Source organism: Heterodontus francisci, chromosome 17, assembly GCF_036365525.1.
Source record: "Heterodontus francisci isolate sHetFra1 chromosome 17, sHetFra1.hap1, whole genome shotgun sequence".
Classification (NCBI taxonomy): domain Eukaryota; kingdom Metazoa; phylum Chordata; class Chondrichthyes; order Heterodontiformes; family Heterodontidae; genus Heterodontus; species Heterodontus francisci.
Window position 1 is genome coordinate 67,448,003 of NC_090387.1, and position 27,116 is coordinate 67,475,118.

General features: G+C 41.3%; 1 protein-coding gene and 1 non-coding gene across 3 annotated transcripts; one reads left to right on the forward strand and one right to left on the reverse strand.

Annotated features, from left to right (window-relative positions):
- Positions 1-1,565: 1,565 nt before the first annotated feature.
- trnal-cag (transfer RNA leucine (anticodon CAG)) lies at positions 1,566-1,648 on the reverse strand. Its single transcript has one exon. It is a non-coding gene; the product is annotated as a tRNA-Leu (tRNA).
- A 142-nt stretch (positions 1,649-1,790) lies between these two features.
- LOC137379000 (uncharacterized) lies at positions 1,791-27,116 on the forward strand. 2 transcript variants are annotated; one of them, XM_068049574.1, is made up of 4 exons: positions 1,806-2,560; positions 9,043-9,178; positions 15,747-15,876; positions 24,367-27,116. In XM_068049574.1, the coding sequence occupies exons 1-4, from the start codon at positions 1,917-1,919 to the stop codon at positions 24,450-24,452; spliced, it is 996 nt and encodes a 331-aa protein (XP_067905675.1). In that variant the 5' UTR covers positions 1,806-1,916; the 3' UTR covers positions 24,453-27,116. The 2 variants fall into 2 exon arrangements, with proteins under 2 accessions (XP_067905676.1, XP_067905675.1); XM_068049575.1 differs by lacking the exon at positions 24,367-27,116 and having other exon boundaries at positions 1,791-2,560; positions 9,043-9,186; positions 15,747-15,837.

Consider the following 27,116-nt stretch of genomic DNA (forward strand, 5'->3'; position numbering starts at 1 on the left):
CAAATGCTGGCCTAGCCAGTGACGCCCACATCCCATGAATGAATAAAAAAAAGTTTATTGTTGGCGGTGGCGGGGGTGTAGTTCCGACATGTTCTGTGGATGAACAGGTCTGATGGGCCTTGTGGCCTTCTTTCATACTTTTTTACATTCATGCAAACTTGATTACAAAGTAGATTACATTTCTAAACAGGTACATTGACTGAAGATGCAGATGTTGGACTGCTTTCTTGTTCTAATTCATTTCGTTACTTTAAACATTGGAGTAAACATGCACCAGTTGTACCAATGCAGATTCAGGTGTTTAAATGGACATTACACTTCACAATCCAGTATGAGTACTCAAATCTTTAATGACATATCATACAACACAATCCAGTATGTGTGCTCAGTTCCATCACACTTCACGATTCCAGTGCAAGTACTCGGTACTTTGTTGAACTCATAGCTCACAATCCAGTATGAATGCTCAGGTCTGGATCCTTGCTGACCACAGGGTCATTCTGAAGTGTTTTTTCAGGAACACAGTAACAGGAGTAGGCCATTCAGCCTCATGAGCCTGTTCCACTATTCAATAAAATCATAGCTGGTCTGTATCCTAACCCCATCCACCTGACTTAGCTCCATATGCCTTCATACCATTGGCTAGCAGAAATCTATCAATCTCAGATATAAAAATGATTAATTGATCTGGAATCTACTGCTTTTCGTGGGAAAGAGTACCACACTTCTACCACCATTTGGAAGAAGTCATATAGAATCATAGAATGATAGAGTACTGAAGGAGGCCATTTGGCCCATCATGCCTGTGCCAGCTCTTTGAAAGAGCTTTTCAATTAGTCCTGCTCCCTGCTCTTTCCCCATAGCCTTGCAAATATTTTCTTTTCAAGTCTTTACCTGATGCCCTTTTGAAAGCTATTATTGAATCTGCTTTAAACACCCTTTCAGGTAATGGATTTCAGATCATAACAAGTAGTTGCATTAAAAAAATTCCCTATGTCAGTACCTCTGGTTCTTTTGCCATTCACCTTAAATCTGCCTTTTTTGTTTATAGTTTCTGATGAAGGGTCACTGACCTGAAATGTTAACTCTGCTTCTCTCTCCACAGATGTTGCCAGAGCTGCTGAGTATTTCCAACGTTTCTTGTTTTTATTTCAGATTTCCAGCATCTGCAGTATTTTGCTTTTATTATTATAGAAATAGTTTATTTCTAATTACTCCATCAAAGCCCCTTATGATTTTGAATTCCTCTATAAACCCTCCCCCTTACCTTTTCTACTCTAAGGAAGGCTTTTTTTGGTCTCTTGTTGCTAGGGACTGCATTACTCTGGCTGGACAATTAGAAAAATTTTCAAAGGTGGAATGTAGGAAAATGAAGTTTTCGTTGCTCCCTCTGCCATGAGCATGATTTGTAAATAATGACATTGAAATGAGAAGCTACAGAATTCGAGCAGTATTGCTGTAGAAATTACCGTTACATTTCCAGAACACGAGACTTGATAGTTGTGAGTTTATATATATTCCTATCTGATCTTATTGAATGTTCGTTGTACGGGGCAAAAATACAATGTCAGAAGTGGGATTCGAACCCACGCCTCCAGAGGAGACTGCGACCTGAACGCAGCGCCTTAGACCGCTCGGCCATCCTGACTGTGATGCAAACTTGCCGTTGTGTTTTTCATCCGACTGATGGCTCAAAGTATGATTGACAGGTGTTAAATATCTGCAATCATTTCCCTGCTCCGGGAGGGTGGCTGTGATCATTGTGCATAAACGATAAATGATTTTGCATTAGAGGATTGAATGTAAATCCGAACAGAAAGCCCGTGGACCCAGCGCTTTCCGTGCATCCATCGTGATTGGATTATTTTTGTTTTGCATACAGCTGCGGGTGAACTTTGACCCGCGCTGTCAGCGACATGGCGGCGGTTCAGAAGCTGAGTCGGGAAGAGGTTGGGGAGGTGGTCGCTCTGGCCTTGCGTTCAGGCCTCACCGAGCGGGACATTGCGCGGTTGCCGTCGGTGCACAAGCTACTGCTGGGCAGGTCCCGAACACCCCGCGGCGGGTTGCGGGGTTCCGCCGCCCTCGCACTGCTTCTCCTCCTCCTGCTGCTGCTCCTACTCTGCGCCCCGCTCCGCCAGCCGGCGCTGCGCCTCTGGTTCTGGCTCCGCGGCCTCTCGGTGGAGAGCCAGCTGTGTGTACTCGAGTTCCCCGACTTGCACAATCCCTTCCGGCGGCCCTTGGACTGTCAATTCTGCCACAACATCACCGCCATCGACAGGAAGAGTAACCTGAGCCATGAGGAGTTCCTGCGGGCCTACGCCTACTCCATGCAGCCAGTGGTGGTGGAGGACGGCCAGAGGAACTGGTCGGCCAGGGAGGTGTTCAGCTTCGAGTTCTTCACGCAGATCTACGACAACGACAGCCGAGCCCTGGACAATAGCGGCAGCGAGTGCCAGTTCTTCCCCTACGACACCGAGTTTCTGAACTTGGGGGATGTTTTCAGTATGGAGGCTGGCCGTGCTGGCATGCACAGCAATGCCAAGCCTTGGTATATTGGATGGTGTGTGTGACAATTTAGCAATTTCATTTTTCTTGCATGGTCGGGGAGAATTACACATAAATGGTGACAGATTAGGAGGACAGTGGATTGCAAGTCAGTAATCAGTTTTTTTTTCAGTGAGGGGGGAAAAACCAAAAAAAGTGCCAAGGGCCAAGATAGCGTATGAAAGAGAAGTCATGATTTGGTGGTATCAGACTTGGATTTTAAAGGCTGTAGATTGTAGGAGGGTGGAGAGCAATGAATGAACAGGGCCTTGGAGAGCCTTCCATTTAAAAGCAAAAAGGCAGGTTAAATCATCAACCACAACATAGATTGGAGTGATTGTAGAGGAAATTGTTTGGCCAGCATTGAATATTAGTTTTAGTGAGAGGCCATCTGATGGCAAGTTGTTTGGGAATGCAGAGTATGGCCAGTGATTCAGCAAAAATGTATAGGTATGCCTACTGATGATACAAACATATGAATTAGGAGCAGGAGTAGGCCACTTGCCCCCTCGAGCCTACTCCGCCATTCAATAAGTTCATGGCTGAACTGATTACTCCACATTTCCACCTACCCCTGATAACCTTCCACCCCCTTGCTTATCAAGAATCTATCCATCTCTGCCTTAAAAATATTCAAAGACTCTTGAGGAACTGCCTTTTGAGGAAGAGAATTCCAGAGACTAATGACCCTCCTGAGAGAAAAAATTTCTCCTCATCTCTGTCTGAAATGGGCGACCCCTTATTTTTAAACATTGACCCCTAGTTTGAGATTCTCCACAAGGGGAAACATCCTTTCCACATTCACCTTGTAAAGAACCATCAGAATCTTGTATGTTTCAATCAAGTCGCCTCTTGTCGCCTCTTACTCTTCTAAATCCCAGTGGATACACGCCTGTCCAATCTTTCCTCATAAGACAGGCCACCCATTCCAGGTATTTGTCTAGTAAACCTTCTCTGTACTGCCTCCAACGCATTTACATCCTTCCTTAAATAAGGAGATCAGTACTGTACATAGTACTCCAGATGCAGTCTCACCAATGCCCTGTATAACTGAAGCATAACCTCCCTACTTTTATATTCAATTCCCCTTGCAATAAATGATAACATTCTATTAGCTTTCCTAATTAGATGCTGTACCTGCATACTAACCTTTTGCGATTCATGCACTAGGACAGCCAGATCCCTCTGCATCTCAGAGCTCTGCAATCTCTCAACATTTAGATAATGATGGTGGATTATATTAAAACTTTCAAGCTGATGACTTGAAAGTTAGAAAGTTTCCATAGCTTCAGAAAGTATGAAATGCAAGTGCAATAGGACAGTCTTTTGAAAGTTGGAGATTATCTTGGGGATTGGATGAATACAAGCACATTTAAATTGCAAAAGGATGGTGGATTGGGAGTGAGAGATTTTAGAAACAACATTAGAAAATGATAAGTTTAGAGGACAAGTTTTAAGTTTAGGGATAGATAACATAAAGCCAATGTTCTGACCATGGTCCATAAAGTAGTGGACTCAGTCTGTTGATATCAATCATGGAGGAGCAGAATCAACAGGGCAGATTCTTTATCAGATCATTGAGATTAGAGTTAGTCGAGAAATTTGCCCTAAAAGAACATTCAGGACTGAAGCGAGATGAAAAGAAGATTTCACACAAGTTAGTAGGGACAGCTTTAGAAGTGATCTAAAGGAGCAATGATTGGCAGGCAGGAAGACAACAGTTAACACTTGAAAAAACATTTAGCAACAGAATAGAAACACAACCTGTAATCTGCCAACCATTCAAGAATTTTTATATTGCATGAATGACATTGGTTTTGAGTTCATGGCAGACCTTGCTTTTGGTAGAGTGGACTCATTATTCTGAAAGGTGAGTTACAGAGGAATATTCTGTATAATCTTGTACTAAATGTGGTTATGAGTCATGTTTTGGGGGCAGTGCATACTCCAATTTACTGGCTGGACAGGAAATCAGAGCTCAGACCTGCCTTTGAACATAAAACTCCGTTTTGATGTTGCATCTGGCTCTGATTCAATTTCATTAGTGTTGCCTGTTTATTGAACAGCAGGTGATCAGGATTTCAAATGTTATATTGTTGGCACCTGTACTCACTATGCAAGGTCAAAGCAGTTTCTGCTGTGTTTTCCCCTAGCAAGCTGTTTTGTATAATTTTGTTTTCCTGGCCTCAGCATTGAAAAAGGGCCAATGTAATATGTAGGTAAGTGGAATAAAAACAGAAAACGCTGGAAACACTCAGGAGGTCAGGCAGCCTCCGGGGAGAGAAAAACAGTTAACATTTCAGGCCGATGACCTTACATGGTCATGAGAACCTATGCTAAAATCTATAGTGGGGATCATGGATTAGGGCAGAACTTAGAAGTTCCAGGTGGTTATTCACAGCAAATAAGTTGGCACTGCAATGTATAGGCAAAATTACTTTTCAAACTATTCAGATAATGGAGGAAATCTGTCTATTCCACATCAGTCCCTTCCAAGTTGAAACACAGAATCTGTGATAGTGGCAAAATTGAACACCTCCAGTAGCTCCAGTTGTCCAAAACAGGGCATGTTACATCAAGAATCTGATTGTTGGTCTCTCGGATATGTTACTCGCAGTAAATGTTGTGTCTTTGTAGTCTATAATGCAGATGTAATTTACATGGGGCGTAGTTTAATTTCGATGAAAGATTTTGATACAACTCCAATTTGCTGCATATAATGCTACACAGTGATCGAAGCATAGTTTGGACTGAAAATGTGAACAGTATACAGACAAACTGTTACTGTTATATGAATTGGATGTTTAATTGTATTCAGGCGGTGGGCATTACATGAGGATTCACTTGTGCTCCTATCTATCGTAGTATACTGAAACTGTGTTGGTTGGGTTTTGGAGTGGCATGTTTGTAATGTGTGAGTCTTTACATAAAAACTTGTGTGTAAAGACTAGTTCAGTCCTTCAACACCTGGCTATCTTTAGTATAATACAAACAACAGCCATAATCTTGGCAGAATTATGACAAGATTACAAGATTTTAGAATACAGCAAAGGAGGACGAAGAAACTGATAATGGGAGAATAGAATATGAATGTAAGCTAGCCAGAAATATAAAAGCTTCTACAGGTACCTAAAAAGGAAACGTTTGGCTAAGACAAATGTGGGTCCATTACTGGCAGAGTCAGGAGAATTTATAATGGGGAATAGAGAAATGGCAGAGATGCTAACTGATTACTTTGTGTCTGTTTTCACTGAGGAAGGTATAAGAAATCTCCCAGAATTAAGGATATAAGTGATTAGGGGAAATGAGGAATTGAAGGGAATTAGTATGAGTAAGTTTGTATTGGAGAAATTATTGGGACTGAAAGTTGATAAGTTCCCAGGATCTGATATTCTACATCCCAGAATGTTGCTATGGAGATTATGGATGCATTAGTGATCATCTTCCAAAATTCTATAGCTTCTGGAGCAGTTCCTGCAGATCGGAAGGTCGCAAATGTGACCCACTATTTAAGAAGGGAGGGAGAAAGAAAACAGGGATTACAGACCTGTTAGCCTTACGTCAGCCGTTGGGAAGACACTAGAATCTATTCTAAAGGATGTGACAAATGGACACTTGGATAATAATGATCTGATTGGGCACAGTCAACATGGATTTATGAATGGGAAATCATGTTTGACGAACCTGTTGGAGTTTTTTGAGAATGTTACTAACAAAATTGATTAAGGGGAGTCGGTGGACATGGTATACTTGGATTTTCAGAAGGCTTTTGATAAAGTCCCCCACAGGAGGTTGGTTAGCAAAATTAAAGCACGTGGGATCGGAGGTAATATACTGGCATGAATTAAGGATTGGTTAACAGGCAGAAAGCAGAGAGTAGGAATAAATGGGTCATTCTCGCATTGGCAGGCTGTGACTAGTGGGGTACTGCAAGGATCAGTTTTTGGGCCCCAGCTGTTCACAATATACATCAATGATTTGGATGTGGGGATCAAATGTAGTATTTCCAATTTTGTGGATGACACAAAACTAGGTGGGAATGTGTGTTGTGAGGAAGATGCAAAGCGGCTTCAAGGGGATTTGGACAAACTTGGTGAGTAGGCAAGAACGTGGCAGATGGAATAAAATGTGGAAAAATGTGAGGTTATCCACTTTGGTAGGAGGAACAGATGTGCAGGGTATTTCTTAAATGGTAACAGATTAGAAAGTGTACATGTACAAAGACACCAGGGTGTCCTTGTAAATAAGTCACTGGGACCACTGTTGTTTGTGATATACATAAATGATTTGGAGGAAAGTATAGGTGGTCTGATTAGCAAGTTTGCAGACGACACTAAGATTGGTGGAGTAGCAGATAGTGAAGGGGACTGTCAGAGAATACAGCAGAATATAGATAGATTGGAGAGTTGGGCAGAGAAATGGCAGATGGAGTTCAATCCGGGCAAATGCGAGGTGATGCATTTTGGAAGATCCAATTCAAGAGTGAACTATACAATAAATGGAAAAGTCCTGGGGAAAATTGATGTACAGAGAGATTTGGGTGTTCAGGTCCATTGTTCCCTGAAGGTGGCAACGCAGGTCAATAGAGTGGTCAAGAAGGCATACGGCATGCTTTCCTTCATCGGACGGGGTATTGAGTACAAGAGTTGGCAGGTCATGTTACAGTTGTATAAGACTTTGGTTCGGCCACATTTGGAATACTGCGTGCAGTTCTGGTCGCCACATTACCAAAAGGATGTAGATGCTTTGGAGAGGGTGCAGAGGAGGTTCAGCAGGATGTTGCCTGGTATGGAGGGCGCTAACTATGAAGAGAGGTTGAGTAGATTAGGATTATTTTCATTAGAAAGACGGAGGTTGAGGGGGGACCTGATTGAGGTGTACAAAATCATGAGAGGTATTGACAGGTTGGATAGCAAGAAGCTTTTTCCCAGAGTGGGGGATTCAATTACTAGGGGTCACGAGTTCAAAGTGAGAGGGGAAAAGTTTAGGGGGGATATGCGTGGAAAGTTCTTTACGCAGAGGGTGGTGGGTGCCTGGAACGCGTTGCCAGCGGAGGTGGTAGACGCGGGCACGATAGCGTCTTTTAAGATGTATCTAGACAGATACATGAATGGGCAGGAAGCAAAGAGATACAGACCCTTAGAAAATAGGCGACATGTTTAGATAGAGGATCTGGATCGGCGCAGGCTTGGAGGGCCGAAGGGCCTGTTCCTGTGCTGTAATTTTCTTCTTTGTTCTTTTGAAAGTTAACATGCAAGTGCAGCAAGCAATTAGGAAGGCTAATGGTATGTTAGTCTTTATCGTAAGAGCATTTGAGTACAGGAGTAGAGAAATCTTGCTTCAGTTTTATAGAACCTTGATTAGACAGCACTTGAAGTACTTTGTGCAGTTTTGGTCCCCTTACCTTAGGAAGGATATTATTGTCATAGAGGGAGTGCAACGAAGGTTCACCAGACTTGTTCCCGGGATGGCGGGACTGTTCTATGAAGAGAGATTGGGGAAACTGGGCCTGTATTCTCTAGAGTTTCGAAGAATGAGAGGTGATCTTATTGAAACCTACAAAATACTTATAGGGATAGACAGGGTAGATGCAGGTAAGATGTTTCCCCTTGTTGGGAGTCTAGAACAGGGGACACCATTTCAAAATATGGGGGAAGCCACTTAGGACAGAGATGAGGAGAAATTTCTTTACTCAGAGGGTTGTGAATCTTTAGAATTATCTACCCCAGAGGGTTGTGGAAGCTCAGTCATTGAGTATGTTTAAAGCAGAGATTGACAGGTTTCTAAATGCAAATGACAAGGGGATATGAGGATAGTGTGGGGAAAAAGGCATTGAAGTGGAGAATCAGCCATGATCATATTGAATGGCGGGGTAGGCTCGATGGGCTGAATGGTCTACTCCTCCTATGTTCCTATAAGTTTGTAATGACTGGATCGCAGTTATTAATCCTTCAATGGGAATGTTCTCATACATAAACTATTGAGCACATGATTAATTTTTTAATGAAAGTTATTCCCCCCCCCCCCTCCCAGTCTAAACCTAGAAATCTTTTAAAGAAAATAGCAGGCAAGTGAGAATACCTTTGCTCAAGGGGTTGACAGTTATGTGCTTCTAGCTTTGTCACTCATGAGTTATCCAGTTCCTCTCACTAGGCAGATTGCACAAGCAGCATCACCTCTACAGTGATCATAACTGAGGATTCATCGCACTGTATAGCAGGATGCACCATATAACTGGCATTGATCCTGTATGTACTGACAGCTGGGGTCAGGGGATAGTGCTGCCTGCCCCCAGAGTTTGTCACTGCCCAGTATGGGAAAGTTATTGGTGGCAAATGTAGAGAAATCTGTTTGCTAGGCTTTCCTGCTCCCTCAGTTACAGGTGTACCTATTTGTAAGCAGCCGGTAAGAATGTGTTTGGGGGTGGGTGGCGGGTGCAGCAAGAGGGAGGGAAGCTGGTTCCATTTGATAACTGTTAACTCTGCTTTAATTTCACAGGAGTAACTGTGATTCCAGTGCAGCAAGTATCCTGAGGCAGCACTACAAGCGACCATATTTTATCCCAGCCATTTCTGAATCCAGTAAAATGGACTGGATATTCATGGGAGTACCAGGACATGGAGCCTACATGCACGTAAGAATGTAATTAAGCTGTGATCGTTCATTTATTCGATCAAGTTGCCCCATAATCTCTCAATGCTATAAAGTAAAATGTCTATGCAAGCTGGGACATCTCCCAGTCACCTTGCAGCTGCATCTTGGCTTTAGAATTACAGGTTAGAGGCAGTCTGGAAACATTTTGTGTTGTGAAATCCTGAATAGGAACAGCTTGCTATGGGCCACCATTCCCAGTTGTGTAGTCACATTTTGAAGAAAGTAAACCCACTCTGATGCATCTTGTCATGCCATCAATCCAGCTGTAAAGCAGGAAATTTGTCGTCTTGTCAAAAGTTACTGTACTTTTCAGTAATTCACTGTGGGTGAAGAACTAAGGCGTTTGAGATATCTAGAGCATTATATAATACACATTTTTCTTTTGTGAAAACATATACGATTAGGAGACACCAATAACTAAAGGAATTCAAGAATTATGGTGAAATTTTACAGAACACACTTCCCTTTAATACTTAAAAAGCAGAAAGCATCTGGTTTTGATTTAAAAAATTTGTTCCAATTTAATGCTATTTATTTAAGCATTTTTCTTTGCTATACCTATTGCATGTCTTCAGGATAGCAATGTAGTAGATTATATAGCAATTATATGCTGTTATTGGCATAGTGTGAGGATTGCCACTGGCAAAAAGGTCAGTACTCTCAAATGCACACATCAGCTTGGCTCAGTTGTTAGCATCCTTACAGTCAAACCCAGTCCAGGGCTTCAGCCTGTAAATCTGGCCACACTCGAATAGGTAAGAGTAAAACAAAATGAAGGCAGACCCATTGAGCTGGGCAGTGAGGACATGCATTGGAGAAGACTGGTCTTGTCGACTGAGTCAAAGGCTACAGAGAGGCTGAGGAGGGCAAGAGGGGACAATGCATCATGGTTACAGTCACAGGATGTCATTTGTTACTTTTGAATAGGTTCATTTCCACGTTTTATCGGGGATGGAAACCTGATTGGACAAAAATAAGGAGTTGCAGGAAAGGTGGTGACAACACTTCCATTCATGTAGGAGAGGAAAGGGAGGTTGGAAGATAGGGCAATAGTTTAAGGACAGGAGCCAAGGGTTGTGGGGGGGGGGTGGGTGGGTGATGGCAGTTTTGAAAAAGAGGGGCACAGTATCAAAGGAAAGAACAGCATTTGCAATGTCAATCAGTATGGGGGCTAGGAAGGGAAGTTGGATGATTGGTATTTTAATGAGAATGAGATATAGGGAGCAGGAAGTGAATCTCGTGGACAAATTGAGCTCAGCAAAAGAATGATGCAAGAAAGGAGAGAAGCTAGAGAAAGACACAGATTCAGAACTAGAGCCTGGGAGCGCTTTCACTGATGGGCACGGGAAAGTGGAGAGGTAGCAGAGGCAGCTTAACAGATCATTTGAATCTTAATGACAAAACAGTCCATGTGGGGCCAAGGGTGGAACATAAAAGGTGCCCCGTAAAAGGTCACTACACAAGAGAAGAGCTCATTGTGTTGGGGTAATATGTTAGCGTGGATAGAGGATTGGCTAACTAACAGGAAACAGCGTCTCGGGATAAATTGGTCATTTTCACGTTGGCAAACTGTAACTAGTGGAGTGCCACAGGGATCAGTGCTGGGGCCTCAATCTATATTAGAGACTTGGATAAAGGGATAGAGTGTATTGTAGCCAAATTTGCTGACGATACAAAGATAGGTCAGAAAGCAGGTTGTGAAGAAGACACAGAGTCTGCAAAGGGATATAACTAAGTTAAGCAAGTGGGCAAAAATTTGACAGATGGAGGAAAATGTTGGAAAATCTGAGGTTATCCACTTTGGTAGGAAGAATAGAAAGGTGTTTTTCATCTGTTTGATTGTTTGTTGCAGCTCTCCCATCGATGGTGATTCACCCATGGATTCTACCACACTGGGGTATAGTCTGGAGAGAACACCTCCGCTCAGTCCGCAAGCAGGACCCTGAGCTTCCGATTGCTTGCCATTTCAACGCTCCCCCTGCTCTCATGCTCACATCTCTATCCTTTGCTCCAGTGTTCCACTGAACATCAACGCAAGCTCGAGGAACAGCATCTCATTTTCCGATTAGGCACACTACAGCCTGCCGGACTGAACATTGAGTTCAATCATTTCAGAGCATGGCAGGCCCCCCATTTGACTTTTATTTTTAGTTCTTTTTTTCTTTTTTACATTTTTTTACAATTTTTTTTTTCTTTTGTTTATTTCATTTCATCGTAGTTTGTTCAGTTTGCTTACCCACTGTTTTTTTCATGTTTGTACTTGCTGCTGTTCAATCTTCAGTTCGTTAACACCCTATCTGTACTAATGCTTTGTCTTTCAACACACCATTAACATTGTTTGCCCTTGCTCCATGACCTCTTGGTCAGCTATGTGGCCTTGTCCAATCTACACCTTCTCCTTTGTTATCTCTTGCCCCACCCCTGGCTCACTTGCTTATAACCTTGGACATTTCTAATATTTGCTAGTTCCGAAGAAGGGTCACTGACCTGAAACATTAACTCTGCTTCTCTTTCCACAGATGCTGCCAGATCTGCTGAGTGGTTCCAGCATTTCTTGTTTTTATTTATTATAGTCTGGAGAGTATCAGCTGCCACTGTGGATTCACGGTTGAGGAGTTGTTGAAAATGTTCTTTCCAGCATTGACGGATGGCATTGTCATCCTTAAGAAGAGAGAGACAATCCTCTGAGTGAAGGGGATTTGTCCATTTGACCTTGGTATGTAGATGGCCTGATGGCTTCAAAAAAGCTTTGCATGCCATGATGATATTGTGGGATCTCTTGGGCTTTTTCTTCCTGCCACTTGTCTTTTATCTTCCGGATTTGTCTTTGGGAGTCAGTCTTGAACTGTTGGAATGTTGCCTTCTTGACTTGCGACCTTGCATTGTTCTGCCAGGCAATGAAAGCTGCTCATTTTTGTTCCAAGAGGTCACATATTTCAGCATTGTTTTCATCGAACCAGTCCAGGTGACGGCGATGCTCGAACCCAATGGTCTGGACACAGGAGTCTGGTAGAGCTGACTTTATTTGTTCCCACTGTTCTGAAATTGCGTTGGATGCATGGAGATTTTCCAGATTGGTTGTGAGCTGCACTTGGAATTCCTTTCTTCAGTTGGGCTGCTTTAGGACTGAGACATTGATCTTTTTCCTCTTGGATTTTGTGGTCTTGCGATATCTGGGTGCTGGGTGAATGTTCATCACAGGTGGAACAGTCGATGATCTGTCCAGCAGGCATCAGTTCCCTCCATAGATCAAGTGATGCATCAATTAGATCTTTGACTCGAACAATTACATAATACAGGAGGTGCCAGTGCTTTGATCTAGGATACCTCCATGTAGTTTTGCATTTGCCCTTCTAGTGGAAGAGGGTGTTTCTTATAATGAGGCTGTGATAAGTACACTTTTTCAGCTGGACAACACCATTTGCATTGGCTTTTCCTACCCGTTTTTCCCAGTGGTTTCTCTCCAGACATCTGAGTCACCGCCTACCCTGGCATTAAATTCCCTCCGTCTGTGGCCCTGATGGTATTCCAGCTGAGGTCTTCAAAGCTGGTAGGCCTTTGCTGACATCAAGACTCCTTGCACTCATCCTACAGATTTGGGAGGTCAAAGAACTGTGCCCCCTCCACCCCCCTCCCCCCAGCACCCCACATCCCGACTTCAGGAATGCAACAATTGTTAGTATCTTCAGAAAGGGAGATAAATCATGCTGTGGAAACTATTGATGTATTTCCTCCTTGTCCCTAGCAGGGAAATTCCTGAGCTGCATTCTCCTGAATTGCCCACTTCCTATGGCTGAGGAAACCCTCCTAGAGAAAACAGTGTGGCTTTAGACCTTCCAAAGGGACCTCCGACATAGTCTTTGTTGCCTGACAAATCCAGGAAAAATGTTGAGAACAGCACCAGGAACACTTCATTGCATTCATTGATCTGACCAAAGCATTTGACTCAGTAAATCTCGAGGCTCTGTGCATTGTGCTCCAGAGATTTGGATGTGCAAGATCATCACAATCCTGCAGTTGCTCCATGATGATGTGACTACAACTGTCTTGAGCGGGAGTTCTGAAACAGACGCCTTCAAAATCTGGATCAGTATCAATGCAAGGCTGTGTGATAGCCCTCATAATATTTACAATCTACCTGACAGTGGCTATTCTTCATGAAAGATCAGCTGCCCCCTGGTGTGAGTATTAAATATTGCCTTGCTGGAAAACTCTTTAACCTCAGTCACCACCATGCCAAAACTAAACTGACCACCATACATGATCTACTGTTTGCAGATGACTGCAGTGTCGTTGCCTACTCTGCACCAAATTTACAAGAGAGAGCTGAATCTATTTCTACAATATTTAATTAATTTCTTAAGATTTTATAAGGTCATTTAGACAGCCATCTCTTACAATGCTGGGGGATTCAGCGATGGTGGTGCTATTGAATGTCGAAGGGATGTGGTTAGACTCTCTTGTTGGAAATGGTCATTGCTTGGAACTTGCATGGTATGAATGTTACTTGCCAATTATCAATCAAGCCTGAATAATGTCCATGTCTTGCTGCTTGTGGATGTGGTTTGCACATTCCTCCAAATGGTGTTCAACATGGAGGAGCACTGATTCATCAGCTGAGGGAGGGCGTTTGGTTGTAATCGGCAAGATGTTTCCCTGTTCATGTTTGAACTGCGGCAAGAGACTTCATGGGGTCTGGAGTCAATGTTGAAGATTACTAGGGCTATTCCCTCCCAACTCTATAACTGCTGTGCTACTACCTCTTGTGGGTCTGTCCTGCTGGTGGAACTTGTACTGAAGAGGAATCCAAAATATACAGGGAGTCTTGTGTGCTCATTGGAAAGAACATCTCTAAACATGTGGCATGGAGATCATCTCTGCTGTGTCTTCCATTTCACTATGTAGTTAAGCCAGTTCTTCTATCATGTCATTGTCACTCCATATTCTAATAAAAGCAATTTTTAAAAATAAAGAATTGTTAAATCAACAAAGACTAAAATAAAAAAGAATGTCAATCATATTTAATAAATTGACAGTGCAAAAGAAAGATTTGGCTCAGTGTGACCTCTGCAGTGGAAGCTATTTTCTCTAATCCTATTTCTCTTCCCTTTTTCCTGCATCCTTTTATAATTTTCCATTTCAAGTACTGTCAGTTTACCTTTCATATGGTATTGTAGTCCCTGCTTCAATAGCCATTTGCTCTATATTTTCATAGCCCCCTCTATATGTGCAAAACATTCTAATTTTCCTCTTCATTCTTCTCATGATAATCGTGAGTCTGTGTTGCCTTGTTGATGCGTCAAGCAGTGGAAACTGTTTTCTGCTGCCTTCTCAAAACCTTTCATGATTTTGGAAACCATTGTTGGATCCCCTCTTAACCTTTTTTTGTCCCAATGAAAAAAGCCACAATTCTTAGAACGTTTCTTCATAATATAACATTTAATTCCTGATAATCTGGTGATTTATCACTATCCTTTCCATAGCTGAAATATCCTCCTGCACACAAGGGCCTAGCCCAAGCCTTGTACAAATTCAGCATCGTTTCCCTATTTTTATATTCAGTGTCTATTTATTTTACGTAGTGGTTCCCGTTGAAACAAACTGTTAATTCAGTGACAGTAACTCTGCTTATGATGCTTGCGTGAGTGGTTGTTATAATAACAAACTTTATTATACGGACCGATTTGGTTTTCCATTTATAGTTAATGTGCAAATAATACAACCAGGTTCCCAAGCTCCAACTACCTCGAGAGCATGCTTTGATCCTGGAGAACAACAAAAGTCCTGGAGTAACCAGTTCCCACCCTCCAGGCCTTCCCCGTGGTTTCATAGTTCCAGACCTTGGGAATGCTTTGACTTAACGGGGAAATAGGTTCTACTCTTATAATACAACCTTGGCCTATATAGGTACAAATACATAGATTCCACATTCAGCTGAGGATGCATTTTTAGGTGTTTACCTAGCTTCTAATTCTTTCAGTCTTTGTGTTACACATTTTGTTTATAATACACTAGGTGCTTAGGTCAAATGTTTACCCTGTTCTCAAGACCATTCTCTGCACTTGTGTTTCTAACTATCTATTGTTCATATAGAGACAGGTTTAAGATTTTCCTTTCTCTCATATTTGCGCTACCACTAAAAATGCTAAAAATAAGAATGCTGGGATTAATGCTTTTAAATCACAAAATATTCTAATAGTTCCCCTTTATAAAGCCCATATAATAATATTTGTGGTTTTAAGAGTGGGATGTGACTCCTTAAAACTTCTACCATATTTTAAGAGCAGAAGGAAAGTGAATTGAAGTTTGAGCTCCGGCAAGGTTAAATGGAAAGAATTTCATCTTGAAGGGAAATATGCACCAATTATTTTATTCTGTTTAGTGAATGAGTTTTAATGGTGCATTTACATTACAGCTGTTGGTCTGAAGCAATTATGTTGTTGAGCTATCCGACCTGTTACCTTTTACAGATCACAGCCTTTGGGCTTTAGGCATTTGTGTTCCTTACACTTGATCTTAAAATGATTTTGTAACTTGTTTTTCTTTAGATTGATGACGTAGGTAATCCCTCATGGCAGGCCCAAATCAGGGGCATCAAACACTGGAAACTGGAACCCCCTGCAGAATGCTACTATGAATGCTCTTCTCTGGAAGCCATTGTGTACCCTGGGCAGATCAGTAAGTACAATGGTACTGTGCATACTTCCCATGAGCACCCTTGCAACTCTCCCAACCATCATTTAAAACATTGGAAAGAAGTTATGACTCCTGAACTTATTTACCCCTGTAATTTACTGTCTTACCATGATTATACCTGTGTCCAGGGTTCCCACAGGCCTATACTTGTTTCTGATCGCATTAAACAGTTCAGGCATGTCACCATACACCCCACACTGCCTGGAAACAGAACAATGCAGTTTATTATTATGCATTCATTTGTCAGTTGGAGATTAATTTGCACGCTGACTTTTGATTGGCTGTGTCCCAGGCCTCGTTTCAATAATGGTTGTACCTCTACCTCCATTGAGATCCAGCCCATTGAGCTGTTGAAGTGCAATACTGGATAATTCACTTTGTACAACAAAGATAAAGGCAGTCTGTCAGTGAGTGTTAGCTGGTCCTGAATGCAGTATTATATTTGAATTAGTCATTTATTGGTTGGTTTGGAGATCAAATAACCACAACAGACAGGAGGTCTGATTGTGTGTGCACAGAGTTGTTCCGGATAGGTTTTAAACAGTGGAATCAATTTATACCATCTTCTTCTGAAAGAGAGTAGTGTTTTGAAGTAAATTTTACAGATGAATACCCAGCTCAGCAGGCCATATTTTCCAGAACCTTGTACAGAGTGACTGAAGAGAGGAAATAAAGAATCTCTGTGATCTTAAATGTAGAACAAATTCCATTTTAGATTTTTCTCTATTTAAAATGTACTTCACCAGTTTTTGGAAGAACATCATCAAATGAGATGTGGAGCTCCGATGGCTCTTGCACCATGATAGAATGTCCTGGAAACCCTTTGCTAAATTAGCTGATTTCAGCTTGGTGACTGGGCAAAATGAGGAGGGAAGAAATAAAAGCAGCCAAGATTCCCACTGTCCATCATTGTGTAGTGACCCTGTAGTGAATGATGGGTCAGGTGTTAGGGAGTTTGAAAGTATGGGGAGATCTTTTTCCTAGGAACTGGACTTAGAAGGAGGTAGGGGAATGTGGGTGGCGAGGAATACAAGGAAATGGTTGGAGATATTCTTGTGCTTCACCCCTGCTTAAAAAAGTGCATGAATAGGAATAGCGGATGAGTAGGAATGTTCTGTGCCATGATGCACCATATGGTGGAATAGTCTATTACCTCTCACTGTCTAGTTGCACACGTGAGCAATGGGTGACGGGCTATAGGGACTACAGCAACAATAGCCCAGTGAGAGATCCTGCTTTAGTAGCGGAGGGGACAAAATTGAGAGATGGAAGTAGCAACATATTTAAATAATTTATAGTCATCTAGATGGATCCTATAAATGGTTAAACAGTGAATCTCATTAGCACAAACAGCAAAGGATTCCTGCTGGTCAGGGATTTAGCTTATTAACTGTAGTGGAATTGCAGCCTAGAGTTTGTTAGTGCATAAGTTGTAGTAATGGTATTAATTTTTTTTTTAGTATTAAGTGGATATTTCTCTGCTTATTAAAAATAGTACTGTTTTAAAAGCCACAGACACCTGCCAAGTGCTGCACTGTTACTGTTGTAAGATAGCATATTACTGACTAGCCACAAAACTATGTCCTTCCAAGCGTTTCATGCAAAGTAATGGCACCAATAGCATGACAGATGCTGAAGCACTCGGTCCCAGGACACTACCATTATTTATAGAAGGCACGTGAAAAATGCAACTTAAATAGCTTAAACTATTGTTTCTTTATGTATATCCACAAATCATGGAACTTTCACACCATTTGCAAAATAAACAGTGATGTACTGCTGCCATAAACATAGACTTATTAGAGAAATAAAGAATTGCATTTCTACAAGAACCTGTCTTGTGTACAGGCTCCAGTGAGGCTGAACAATATAAATTGTGTATAAAAAAAAATGTCCAACAGAGCAACACCAAGAGTTGCTTTGAATACCAAGTAAATTGTTTATAAATTATGGGTTTTTCAAAAAATAAAGAAATCATTGATGTGATTGGTAATTGCAAGCTTTTTAGAGCCTGTAAATGGTACCTGTGAGAACTTTGTCAAATTACTTCAGTGCAACCCGGAGTGCAGTATTCTGTATGTTGTACTGCACTAGAGTGTGTTTCATTTTTTGTTACGTGGGAACAAAAAAATGGCAGAAAAAGTCCAGCTGGCCCATCAAGGTTGACCTATCTCAACATGATTCAACCTACACATAAATCAACCCAGCCTCGGAGATGCACAATCTCCTGGGAGAGGCGAAAAGCCAGAGTTAAAACCTTGCACCAATGCAGGAAAAAGCCTTTGGGAAATTCCTCTCTGACACAAAGTGCAGTCAAATATGCCACAGGAGCCTATGGTGACTGATATTGCCCATCTTCTTGTTTAGATCCCCTTTAAAGGCTTGTAGTGAATCCATATTCATCACAAATATAGGCAACCTATTCCAAAGCTCTCTATTTCTTTGGGTAGTATTACTTCCTGGCACTTAGCCTAATTCTACACTTTCATAACTTGTACTGATCACAGCCTCATAGCACAGAAGGTGGCCATTTGGCTTGTCATGCCTGTACTGGGTCTTTGAAAGAGCTGTCCAATTTAATTCCATAACTCTGAAAATTAGTTCTCTTCATGTATATGTTCTCTTCTTGCACTTACTTCAAAATAGCACGTTCTGCCTCTTCATGCTGTTGCTCTCAAAGTGTGTTCAGTTGCATTTGTCATGTGTCTGCCCATTTCAGTCTATGTCCTTCTGAAGTCTGCTACTATCCTGCTCATTATTTACCACATTGCCAAGTTTTGTAAAATTCTATCACCCGCAGACATCAAAATTGTGCCCTCTCAAAACCTTTCATGAGTTTGAAAATCATTGTTCGATTTCCCCTGCGCGGCCCCCCACCCCCCCCAAAATCGCCTTTGTCCCAATGAAAAAAGCCACAATTCTTCGAGCCTTTCTTCATAATATAACACTTAATTTCTGGTATTAATCTGTTGATTTATTATTCTATCCTTTGCTTGGCTAAAATATCCTCCTGTACACAATGCACCATTCTGTGTCCTAACCAATTCCTTGTACAAATTGAACATCACTTCCCTATTCAGTACCTATTAATTTTACATAGTGGTTACTGTCGCAACAAACCATTGTTAATTCAGTGACAGTAACTGCTTATGATGCATGCATGAGTGATTTTTATAATAACAAACTATAATACTGACCGATTTGGATTTCCATTTATATTTAATATACAAATAATACAACCTGGATTGCAGGCTTCAACTACTTCGAGAACATACTGCAATCTAAGAGAACAACAGAAGTCCTACAGTAACCATTCCCACTCTCCAGGCCTTTCCTGTGGCCGCATAGCTCCAGACCTCGAGAATGCTTTGCCTTAAAGGGAAAACAAGTTCTACTCTTATAATGCAACCTTGTCCTGTGCTTACATAAATATGTAGGTACAAATACATAGGTTGCACATTTAACTGAGTCCAGGTCATTTATATAAATGAACAGCAATGGTCCTAATACCAACCCTGGGGAGCCCCACTGCATACTTCTCTCCAGTAGAAAAACATCTGTTCACCACTACTTTGTGCCTCCAATCCCAGTCTGGATATGCGTTGATTTTAAAATTCTCATCCGTGTGTTCAAATCCCTCCACGGCCTTGTCCCTCCCCATCTCCTGCAGCACTACCACCCTTCAAGATCTCTATGCTCCTGCAGTTCTGGCCTGTTCCACATCCCCAATTTCTATTGTTCCACCATTGGCAGTGGTGCCTTCAGCTGCCTAGGCCCTAACCTGTGGAACTCTCTCTTGTCTTTTAAGTGGCTTCTTAAAACTACTCCTCTGACCAAGCTTTTGGTCACCTGTCCTAATATCTCTATGCGGCTCAGTATCAAATTTTCTCTGATAACACCCCTGCGAAGCACCTTGGGGCATTTTTCTATGTTAAAGGTGCTTTATAAATGCAAGTTGTAGTTCTTAGAGGTGACATCTTTCAAATGAAATGTTAAACTGAGGCCCCATCTGCCCACTCAAGTGGGCCTAAAAGATACTGTGGCACTATTCGAAGAACAGGGTAGCTCACCTGGTGTCCTGGCTAATATTTATCCCTGAACCAGTAAGTTTGTGTTGCCATGTTTCCTACATTACAACAGTGACTACCCTTCCGAAGTACTTAATTGGCTGAAAAGAGCTTTACAGTGTCCTGACGTTATGAAAAGAGCTATATAAATGCAAGTTCGTTCTTTTTGAAATTATGGAATTTATTGTTAATGCCTTTTGGCATTGCTCTTCCTTTTTAAAGCCTGTGGTGGGGGTAAGAGGAGGCTGAATAGTCAGGGTTCCAATTTACAATAGCTATCTAAAGACCCTCTGCAATGTACCTGTGATGCACCCATGGTCGAATAGCCTGTCGGCACTCATTTGATGTGCTGAGACATTTACTTACTGTTATACAATGTGTTCTACGGTTTCAACTAATATAACAACTTATTGTTGCTGGGCGTCTTGTACCAAACTGCATACTTAGAAAAACATTATTTGCATCACAGCTGCGGACTTCCTTTTCTAAGAATGATTTGCATCATAACTGAGAAATACCAATTAAAAGAAGTTACAACTAGAATGGTGTTAACGGAAGTCACAAGGAGCTTAATATACTACCAGGCCTTAGCCAGAAGTCTCTACTGAACAAACATTTTGTGTTGCTCAGTTACAGGTGCAAGGCCACTTCACAGTGAACTCCTTTTCATGTTGATAACACATCAAAAAGAAAAACCCAAAGAAAGCTGTGCCTTACAGTTCTGCAATGATGCCTCTATTCACTACAGGTGTTTCCAGTAGCAGTTGTATCAAAATGACCCCCTCACTCCCTGCCCGTATCAGATCTGTGCCGTGATATAATTTATCAGGTTTGCAAGCAGGAAAATCAGTAGTTAGATAATTCAGTAACCGCACAGTGTTTTATTATTCTCAGCAATAGATTTCTGAAGTCCCACATTACTTTGAGTAAAACATTCCACAGTAGATTTCCCAGCAACACTAATTTTGTGCAACATTTCATTTCTCGAAATTGTTGCAGTTAGCCTGAGTGAAGTAGTTGAAATTATTTAATATGTCCACCCAGAAACCAGCACGGCTGTAAATGTGCTAATGACTGAAAACTTACTAACTTTAATTATCTTAGCTGTTTATTCCTGTTAGCACAAGTGAATACACGATAGCTGGAGGAAGCATGTTATGTGAGATTTGGGTTTCTAATCACTTAAATATTAGGTGGTCACTGATGCACTTTTATTGATGAGTTGTAACAGAATGGAGAGTAATATGGAGGAACAAAGAACTATACAGAGCTGCTGATCTCCGTGCTCAATCTTGAACTCGGGGCAAGTGGCTTTTAGAGCAAAACATTAGAATAGATTTACCTTCAATTAGGTTACTTGGTCTTTAAAAAGGGACATCTTGCATAAGAATCAAGATGTTTGATTATATATTCAACAATACTACAAGTTAACCTGTGTACAAGTGCATGCAAGACAGTTCACGCATACAAATTAGGAGCAAGAGTAGGTCATTTGGCCCCTTGAGCCTGCTCTGCCATTCAATAAATTAAGGATGATCTGATTGTAATCTCAACTCCACATTCCCACCTACCCCCAATAACCTTTCACCCCCTATCAAGAATCTGTCTACCTCTGCCTTAAAAATATTCAAAGAGACTGCTTTCACCACCTTTTGAGAGTTCCAAAGACACATGACTCTCAGAAAAAATTTCTCTTCATCTCGGTCTTAAAGGGACGACCCCTTATTTTTAAACAGTGACCCTGGTTCTAGATTCTTCCACAAGCGGAAACAGCCTTTCCACATCCACCTGTCAAGACCCCTCAGGATCTTGTATGTTTCAATCAAGTCGCCTCTTACTCTTCGAAACTCCAGTGGATACAAGCCTAGCCTGTCCAACCTTTCCTCATAAGACAACTCGCCCATTCCAGTTATTAGTCTGGTAAACCTTCTCTGAACTGCTTCCAATGCATTTACATCCTTCCTTAAATAAGGAGACCAATATTGTACACAGTACTCCAGATGTGGTCTCACCAATGCCCTTTATGAACTGAAGCAAAATCTCCCTACTTTTGTATTCAGTTCCCCTCACAATAAATGACATTCATTTATCTTTCCTAATTACTTGTTGTACCTGCATATTAACCTTTTGCGATTCATGCACTAGGACACCCAGATCCTCTGCATCTCAGAGCTCTGCAATCTCTCACCATTTAGATAATATAAAAGCAAAATACTGCAGATGCTGGAAATCTGAAATAAAAGCAGAAAGTGGTGGAAATACTCAGCAGGTCAGGCAGCACCTGTGGAGAGAGAAACAGAGTTAATGTTTCAGGTCTGTGACCTTTCATCAGAATTGGCAAAGGTTAGAAAAGCTTTTAAGCAAGTGAAGTGAAGATGATGTGCTTTTTTATTTTTCCTGCCAAAATGAACAATTTCACATTTTCCCACTGTTACGACCAGGTGAGAAAGAGGTCTAGGGTTCCCTTTCAGCCTTCGCCAGGTCTTACCATTACAGCATTTTATTTTTAACCACACTGTTTTTAGCTTCCCCTTGGTGAATCCTTGTTCACAGTTTTCCAAATTTAAGGCAAAGAAACCAGCACAAGCAGACTTTCTTAGGTTTAAAGAAGAGTTGAAATTTATTAAACGTAAACTCTAATTCGGTTAACGCCTACGGATACACAATGCACCCACACTAGCATGCATATGCAATACACACATGCAAATAGAGACAGAAAGAAAACAGAAGAAATAAGGTGGAAAGGTTTGAGGCAATATCTGAGGAGGTTTTTTGTGATACAGTTCTTTGGGCTCACTATAGTGTCCTTTATTGTAGGTAGATCTTGCTTTTTGTTGGGGCCCAGTATTCTTCTTAAACCTTGTTTGCTGGAGGAGACTTTTCTCTCTTGGCTTCATGTGTCTTCAGTGGATTCAGAGGCTTGTGAGAAAGAGATGGGAGCAGGCAGACAGGAGAGATCTTCTCAGTCCGGGAGCATTCTGCTTTCTGCTCAATCTGTTTGTACAAATTCAAAAAGCTCAGGTTGCCCAGCAGGTTAGTCATGTGACTAGCTGGTTTGACCATGTCCGTTTGTGTATTCGGCCATCTTAGGCAACCTGGAATGCGAGCTCCCCCACCTTCAACGTCTGGTGATCAAAAGTCCATTGTGGGTTTAATGTGTCAGGGAATGGTTCTTTGTCCTTTCCAAGAATTGTCTGTTAATATGCAAATGTCTTTCCAGCCAAGATCTGGCAATTTTCATGTGTCCTTTCTTCACTTCAACAACAGTTTGAAATTTAATGTCTATATGGCAAAATTAGTATGCCTCATTCTTGGCAGGTGGGGGCCTGAATGACACCACATTATACTCCATTTGCCAGATCTTTGCCTATCTATATCCCTTTGTAGTCGTCTTATGCACTCTTCACAACTTACTTTCCTACCTATCTTTGAGTCATCAGCAAATTTAGCAACATGCTTTCGGTCCCTTCATCCAAGTCATTTATATAAATGGTAAAAAGTTGAGGCCCCAGCACGGATCCCTTTGGCACACCACTTGTTACATCTTTCACAAACTATGTTGACCCTGCCTGATTACCTTGAATTTTTCTAAGTGCCCTGCTATAATGTCTTTAATAATAGCTTCTAACATTTTCTCTGTGACATGTTAAGATAACAGACCTGTAATTTCCTGATTTCTGTCTTTCCCTTTTTGAATAAAAGAGTTGCATTTGCTATTTTCCAACCTAATGAAACCTTCCTCAAATCTAGGGAATTTTGGACAATCAAAACCAACACATCAACTATTTCACTAGCGACTTTTTTTAAGACCCTAGGATGAAGTCCATCAGGACCCGTGGACCTGTCAGCCTGCAGTTCCAACAATTTGCTCAGTGCTACTTCCCTAGTGATTGTAATTTTCTTGAGTTCCTCCCTCCCTTCCATTTCCTGATTTACAGCTATTTCTGGGATGTTGCTTGTATCCTCTATAGTGAAGACCGATTGCAAAGTCATCTGCCACCTCCTTATTTTCTGTTATTAATTCCCCAGATTCACTTTCTATAGGACCAATACTCACTTTGTTAACTCTTTTTTTAAAATATGAGTAGAAACTCTATTTCAAGCTCCTGTTTATTGTAGGGAGGATCAGGCAGTATACAGAGTGAGATGCTTTGTATTTTGTTGCTCCTCCTTCAGGGGCTTGGCTGCAGTTGATCTGTGTTGCAGGTGAGAAGTTGCAACTTTTGCTGGAGCCCCTGCACGCACATATCTAATGTTCCGCAGATCTTGCACGCTGGACAGCAACCCCAGGGTCTGGAGAAGCTGTGGGGCTGTTCTAACCCTTAACCTGCTATATAAGTAAGTTAGTAATATATACTGAAGTAGCTAGGCCATGCTGCACTAACTTTGTTTACCTCCCTTTTAGTTGTGCTGGACACTAATAAATGGTTTCACGAAACGCACATTTTGGGAGAAGAGCTCAGTATTACTATCGGTTCGGAATATGACTAAGCTCCACCAGGCCTTAACTTCTGGAAATAAAACACAACACATTGTTATGGCATCAAAAGAAGAATGGAGAATGGCTACAGGATTGGTTACTGACTCCATTCTAGTTTTGGTATAATCCCAGCTCTCTGCATTGGAGGACAATTCCGTACAACCTTAAACAATGCTCAGCTGAAGGGACTGTTGAGACTTTATATCTGTCAACTGGCAGACATATAAAGCTTCATTTAAGAATGTTAATTATTGTTTGGTATTTCTGAACGTTGAAACCAGAGCTAGAGGTAAATGGAACTCTTTAATATGCACTTTCTGTCACTTTTTTAAAACAACTTTTTCTGTAGGGATATCGCACTTTTTTCCTTTGGATTGCGGTCTTTCAGAAAATAGGACTCGGAGTGGGGGTGCTCAGAAGTGTGTGAATATTGAGTTAATTAATAAAAATCCAGAATTAGAATTAAATGTCTCCGTAATGGTGCCATGAATCTATCATTGATTGTCGTAAAAACCCACCTGGTTCATTAATACCCTTTAGGGAAGGAAATCTGCTGTCCTTACTTGGTCTGGCCTATGTGTGACTCCAGAGCCACAGCAATGTGGTTGACTCCTAACTGTCCTCTGAAATGGCTTAGCAAGACATTCAGTTGTCAAGAGCATTAGGGATGGGCAACAAATGCAGGCCTTGTCAGTGACGCCCACATCCCATGAAAGAATAAAAAAGAACTTTAAAGACTTCTATCAGGTCTCCTCAGTCTTCTCTTTTCTAAAGAAAAAAGCCCCCACCTATTCAGTCATTCCTGATAACTATAATTTCTGTTCTGATAAATCTTTTTTGCACTTTTCTTCAGTGCTTCTATTTCATTTTTATAGTGTGGAGACCAGAACTGTGCACAGTACTCGGGTACAGCCTGACCAGGATCCTATACAAGTTTAACATAACTTCACTATCAATTCTGTGCCCCTAGAATTAAATCACAGTGCTTTGTTTGCATTTTTGCTAACCTGTGATGCTGCTTTTAATTTGTTCACTTGTATCCCTTTGCTCCTCCTCCCCATTCAGTTTCTTATTTTGTAAGATGTTGATTCTGTTTTTCCTACCGAATTGCCTCACCTCACATTTATCTATGTTGCTGCTCATTTGTCTCATAACAGCCCAGTCTGCAAGTAGTCTAATGTTGCCTTGAATTATGTTGTATTCTTCCTCAGTGTTAGCTATATCGACCCACCCAGTTAGGTAACATCTGCAAATTTTGATATTTATTTGTTCCTAAGTTCAAATCATTAATGTAAATTATGAGTAAAAGTGGTCCCAGCACTGATCCTGTGGAACATTGCTTTCTACCTTACACAAATCTGAATAACTACTTTTTACCCCTACTCTGCTTTTTTTAAAGCCAATTTTCTAGTTATTCAGCTGACGCCACATAACCTAACCTTTGTCATGAGCCTATCATGTGGTACCTTATCATAGGCCTTTTGAAAATCCAAGTATATGACATCTTCTGCATTATACTTGTCTACTCTTTCCATTACCTCTTCAAAACAATTCTACAAGGCTAGTTAAGCATGACTTAGCCTTTCAGAATCCATGCTGACTTTTTTATTTTCTGTCTCTCCAACACTTTTAGTATAGGTTCCCAGTATCCTTTCTACCACTGACATCGATCTGACTGGTCTATAGTTCCAAGGTTTTGTTCTGTCTACAGGTCCTCTGGCACTATCCCCTTTTCTACAAATATGGCTATATATATATAATATGTATATCTAGTGAGTCGAAGAGACTTAGCAGTTGGCAGGAAAAAAGACAGAAGCGCAAGGGGAGAGCCAACTATGTAACAGCCCCGACAAACAATTTTTTCTGCAGCACCTGTGGAAGAGTCTGTCACTCTAATATTGGCCTTTATAGCCACTCCAGGCGTTGCTCCACAAACCACTGACCACCTCCAGGCGCTTACCCATTGTCTCTCGAGACAAGGAGGCCAAAGAAGAAGAAGATGTATATCTAGTGCCTCTATCTCCTCCCTAGTTTCCTTGACTCTATGTGAGTGTGCACCATCCAGAACTGGGGTTTTATCCTTTTTTTAGTTTTGCCAGTTTGTCAATTATTTTCTCCCTTTCTATCCCAACTCTTAGTATTTTTAAGAGTATCCTCCAGTGAATTGTCTATTTTGTAATTAAAATTTAGCTTGGCTGAAGAGGGAAAAAATGATCTAAAAGAATTTACTGGCACCCACTGCAATGAAGGGAAGTACAATGGTAAGTCAGCAGGAGTTAGTAAGTCAGAATACAAATTGTTCCATATTTCAACTCTAAAGCAGGTGAGCTTTTATCCACCATTGTGTTTAGACGTCGCATTCTAAGCAGTGCACGCCAAGCTGTTTTGAAATGCAAAGTTCAGCATATTACACGTAGCAGCTGTTAACTTCAGTTACGCATTTGTCTCAATTCCTTGGCCATGCTTGTTTACAGTGATGACACTTCTGTGACTGCAGTGTTAGTAATGTATAATGTCCTTAATATGTAGTTTAACGATCTTTTAGTTTTGTAATATTTACTGTCCTGTGGACACCTTGTGTCAAAATTTCTCAAGTTACTTGATGTAACCCATATGTGACATTTATATGGAAATAAAGCATTTCTGTGATAATGGGTTTGTTATACTTACTATTC